The sequence below is a fragment of the Tetrahymena thermophila genome, assembly GCF_000189635.1.
Source record: "Tetrahymena thermophila SB210 genomic scaffold scf_8254665, whole genome shotgun sequence".
NCBI lineage: Eukaryota > Ciliophora > Oligohymenophorea > Hymenostomatida > Tetrahymenidae > Tetrahymena > Tetrahymena thermophila.
In genome coordinates this window covers 742,634-747,176 of record NW_002476432.1, presented here as the reverse complement: position 1 = coordinate 747,176, position 4,543 = coordinate 742,634, and the positions used below count along the sequence as shown (strand labels likewise).

The 4,543-nt window shown below is 18.3% G+C and overlaps 4 protein-coding genes across 4 annotated transcripts in view; 3 read left to right on the top strand and 1 right to left on the bottom strand. All coding sequences in view use genetic code 6, as the record gives it.

Annotated features, from left to right (window-relative positions):
- Positions 1-44, top strand: part of TTHERM_00229950 (hypothetical protein) — a gene marked incomplete at both ends in the record, with an annotated part of 228 nt that extends 184 nt beyond the window's left edge. Inside the window, one exon of the mRNA XM_001014328.3 lies at positions 1-44. This exon is cut by the window's left edge and continues 184 nt beyond it. Coding sequence (XP_001014328.3) covers positions 1-44 — 44 coding nt within the window.
- Positions 45-224: 180 nt separating this feature from the next.
- Positions 225-1,049, top strand: TTHERM_000229949 (transmembrane protein, putative; the record flags this gene model as incomplete). Its single annotated transcript, XM_012797303.1, has 5 exons — positions 225-408; positions 464-553; positions 600-822; positions 876-963; positions 1,035-1,049. 5 exons carry the CDS (start codon positions 225-227, stop codon positions 1,047-1,049), a joined length of 600 nt encoding a protein of 199 aa, XP_012652757.1.
- Positions 1,050-1,967: 918 nt separating this feature from the next.
- TTHERM_00229940 (transmembrane protein, putative) lies at positions 1,968-2,297 on the bottom strand (the record flags this gene model as incomplete). The annotated part of the gene is made up of 1 exon (XM_001014327.1): positions 1,968-2,297. The coding sequence occupies one exon, from the start codon at positions 2,295-2,297 to the stop codon at positions 1,968-1,970; it is 330 nt and encodes a 109-aa protein (XP_001014327.1).
- A 2,145-nt stretch (positions 2,298-4,442) lies between these two features.
- Positions 4,443-4,543, top strand: part of TTHERM_000228935 (hypothetical protein) — a gene marked incomplete at both ends in the record, with an annotated part of 297 nt that continues 196 nt past the window's right edge. Inside the window, one exon of the mRNA XM_012797302.1 lies at positions 4,443-4,543. This exon is cut by the window's right edge and continues 196 nt beyond it. Within this exon, the coding sequence (XP_012652756.1) occupies positions 4,443-4,543 (101 nt within the window).

Genomic DNA, 4,543 nt, shown 5'->3' with positions numbered 1-4,543 from the left:
ATAAAATTAATTAATATTTTAAGATTTAATCTCATATCAGATGAAGGAATATTCAAATTTTCTGATGGGCTTTCCTAACTTAGTTTTTTAAAAATTGCTAACTTAGTGTTTTAGTAATTTATTTAAGTAATAAAATATATTTTTAAATAGATTTATTTTGTTTTATTTAGTACGAATTCAATAAGTGATTTTGGAGTTTCTAGATTGGGGGAATCTTTAGCAAAATGCTCTCAATTAAAAATTATCTCTTTGAAATTACAGTAAAAATTTTTATTTTTACTTTGATTTTTGTTATTATTTTGTATTTTTTAATAATAGATACAATAAAATTACAAATTAAGGAATAATTGATTTATTTAAAGCAATGGCCAAATGTAAAAAATTACTTTCTCTTGATGTAAATTTAAAGTAATTAAAATTTTATTTAAATCAATCAAGTCTTAATAAAATATTTAATTCATAGCTTTAATTAGATTTAAGATGAGGGATTGCGACTTGCTAGCTAACATATTGCTTAGATAAAAAATCTATCATAATTTCAACTCTAATTATAGTAAATAAACTAAATTATAAATATTATAAATAAATTATATGAAAAGATCAAATAAAATAAAAAATTTTGGTGCTTTAGAGCTTGGAAAAGCTGTTTCAATATGGGAAAAAATATAAATTATAAACATAAATTTATAGTAATTTGTTAAAAATATCTACCAAAATTAATTAATCTTTTAGAAGTAATTGCATAGGAGACTCTGGAGTGATTGTATTAAGTGAATAACTATCTAAAAATAGCTAAATTAAACATATTGAATTGAATCTTGGGTAAAATAATAATTTAATTTTTATAAATTAAATATAATCTAATGAATTAATAGGTAAAATCATATTTATTCAAAGGGTATTTAAAAGCTAGGAGAATATTTTTCTAAATGCTAAAAGATGAAATCAATAAATTTATTTCTAGTGTAATTAATAAATTAATTAATTATTTAAATATTTTAACTAGAGTTTAACTAAAATAACTAACAATTTAGATTTAATTATATTGAGTTTCACGAAGCATATAGTCTAGCTTAAAGTTTATCATAATGTCTTCATTTAAATTATGTTACTTTGCATTTATAGTAATTTATAATTAACTTTATTATCTTAAAATAGCCAAATTTTTTAAAAAGATTTTTGAGTACTTAGCTCATTAATATTTTTAATTGTCTAATAAAATATTTTTTAAAAGATGTAATAGGTTAATATAATGCCAAAAATAATATTTCTCAGCATATAGAATGCTAACCAAGCGATTTTAAAATAAATCAATAAGATTAGTGTCTTTATAAATTAAGATATGAACAATTATAATAATAAATTATTTTATCAAAATTTTTTAAATCTTTATTTTTTGTCATTCATATTTTCTTAAATCATTTATATTTATTAAATTATCCATAAATAAATAATTTTGCAAAATAACATTTTTAAAAGATTAAATTGATTGATTAATAAAAGGTAAAAAATATTATCTGTCAGTTTATATAATTTTGATTTAGCAATTCTTTAATAAATTAATAAGATTAATTTCTTTCTAAGTTAAGATATGAACAAATTTTTAAAAATCCTTTTTATGAAAGTTTTTTAGTTTTTAGTCTTTGTCATTTGTAATAGATAAGATCTTATTTTTTAAATTTTCCAAAAAATAAATAAATAACTTCTCAAAAAAATAAATTTGTAAATCTTAAATTCCCAAAATATTTTTCATAATAAGAATTAATTTCATTCCAAAAAAGCAAAAATAACAAAAATATACATTTCAAAATTAATATTGATTTGAGTTTTTGTTTAAATAAAATATACATTTAAAACTTGGTTTTATATAAAGTTAAAAAAATGAAAGCTACAAACTAATCAATTATTAAAAATATTTATTAAATTAATATATTTATTTTAATACTCAATCTAATATTTTTGGAAAATCAACACTCCTCATAATCTTCACTAATTAATTCTTTAGGCCAAAATCCTTGCAAAAGATATTGTTCTCCTTTCTTCAAACATGATGTTTCTATAGTAAACTAGCCAGTTTTTTTAACAATAGGATAATAAGCAGTAATATAAAACTTAAGAGGTTAATCACAAATATTTTCACCATAGTATTGAGTTTCATCTTTTGTTTATTTCTTATGAAATTTCATACATTCTTTATCATTCAAGTTGCCTTATTAGGATTAAGCTATTGTATAAATAGCAGTAGTTCCCAGTAAAAGAGTTATTGTAGTAAATAATATTAAGCTAGAGCTTCTCATATTTTATCTTACTTTTTTTTTCTTTTTATTTAATTAATTATCAAATAATTATTTATTTTCCTTCAAAACAACAATTTTTATATGTATTTTGCAGAATATTATATTAAATAAATAATCCTTATATTACTTAAATTCAATAATCAAATAATTTGAATTGAAATCAGTGCACTTAAGTGATCATCATAGATTTTTCAGTTATTTGAGAAAATTTCTCATAAAATATGGGGAAAATTTTATACACAACTTTAAATATGTTTGAAGCATGCGAAATAAATTTAATAGTTCCTAAAATATATTATAAATGATCAAATTTTTTTATTATAATATGAGCGCTTTCATTGAAATAGCTTACAATTTATTGAATTAATTTTTTATTTATCAATATATGTAATAAACTATATAAAAAGATTACTCTTTTTAGATTTATTTTTTTTTCTTAAATTAATTTAGCCACTTTTCAAAAATAGATTTTTTTTAAATAGATTTGAATTCTATTTTATCAGATTATTTGATTCTCGAATATTTCTAGAAATTTTAACTTCATTTTATCAAATTCAATCATTAAAAGAAAATTAAAAAATATAATTTTATTTTATGATTTTTTTAGTTTATAAATTTTCAGTTAACACAATCATTTTTATTATTTATAAAAATATATATTTTATTTAATTTAAGCTAAAATTATACTTTATTCAAAATTATTCACCTTTTATAAATTATCAGACACTTTAAATTAAGCTTTGAAATGAAATAAGTGTCTTAAGACTTTTTGGTAAACATAATAAGATATATTAATCCATACATCTTTCATTAAGCTAATGATTAATATAAATTATTTAATATCAATCATTAATTTTAAGACATTTAATTAAAAAATAGAGTTTGAAATATCCAAAAAATTATTGGCAGACTTACATTGTATTATTAATATCTATAAAAAATATAAATAGATTAATAAGAAAAATTTTTAGATTTTAATTAATTATAAAATAATAAACGTATTGGTTTTTAAATTATGCTGATTAAATATACTTAACTAAATAATGGAAGATGTATTAATATTTACATAAAAAATAAATATTGAGTAATAAAATTCTTTATGTTAAAAAATTGATTTTAAAAATAGGGTGTAAAAAAATTGATCGCCAGACCTCACTTTTCCTCTTATATCTTATTTAGTGTTTTAGTAATTTTAATTATACAATATATTTCTTAAATAGATTTATTTTGTTTTTTTTAGTACAAATTCAATAAGTGATTTTGGAGTTTCTAGATTAGGAGAATCTTTAGCAAAATGCTCTTAATTAAAAATTATCTCTTTGAAATTACAGTAAAAATTATAATTTTTACTTTGATTTTTGTTATTATTTTGTATTCTTTAATATAGATACAATAAAATTACAAATTCAGGAATAATCGATTTATTCAAAGAAATGACCAAATGTCAAAAATTGCTTTCTCTTGATGTAAATTTAAAGTAATTTAAAATTTTATTTAAATCAATCAAGTCTTAATAAAATATTTAATTCTTAGCATTAATTAGATTTAAGATGAGGGAGTGATAATTGCAAGCCAACATATTGCTTAGATAAAAAGCCTATCGTAATTTCAACTCTAATTATAGTAAATAAAACTAAGTTATAAAAATTCTAAATTAATTATATAAAAAGATCAAACAAAATAAGGCGTTTTAGTACTTTAGAGCTTGGAAAAGCTTTTTCAATATGGCAAAAAATACAAATTTTAAACATAAATTTATAGTAATTTGTTAAAAATATCTACCTAAATTAATTTATCTTTTACAAGTAATTGCATGGGAGACTCTGGAGTGATTGAATTAAGTGAATAATTATCTAAAAATAGCTAAATTAAACATATTGAATTGAATCTTGGCTAAAAAAATGATTGAATTTTTAAAAATTAAAAATAAAATAATGAATTAATAGGTAAAATCATATTTATTCGAAGGGTATTTTAAAGCTATGAGGATGTTTTTCTAAAATTTAAAAGATAAAATAAATTAATTTATTTCTAGTGTAATTAATTAATTATTTACATACTATATATAGATAAATGAGGAATATTAATACAGTTAATTATATTATCAAATTATGAGAAGTTCCAGCAGAAAAATTCGTAAACAAAATGCATAATTAAGTTTCATATACGAAATTAAATAACTATTAAATTTAAAAGCTAAATTATAATTCGAAGATATGTGAATAAAAATTAAATATACATAAACA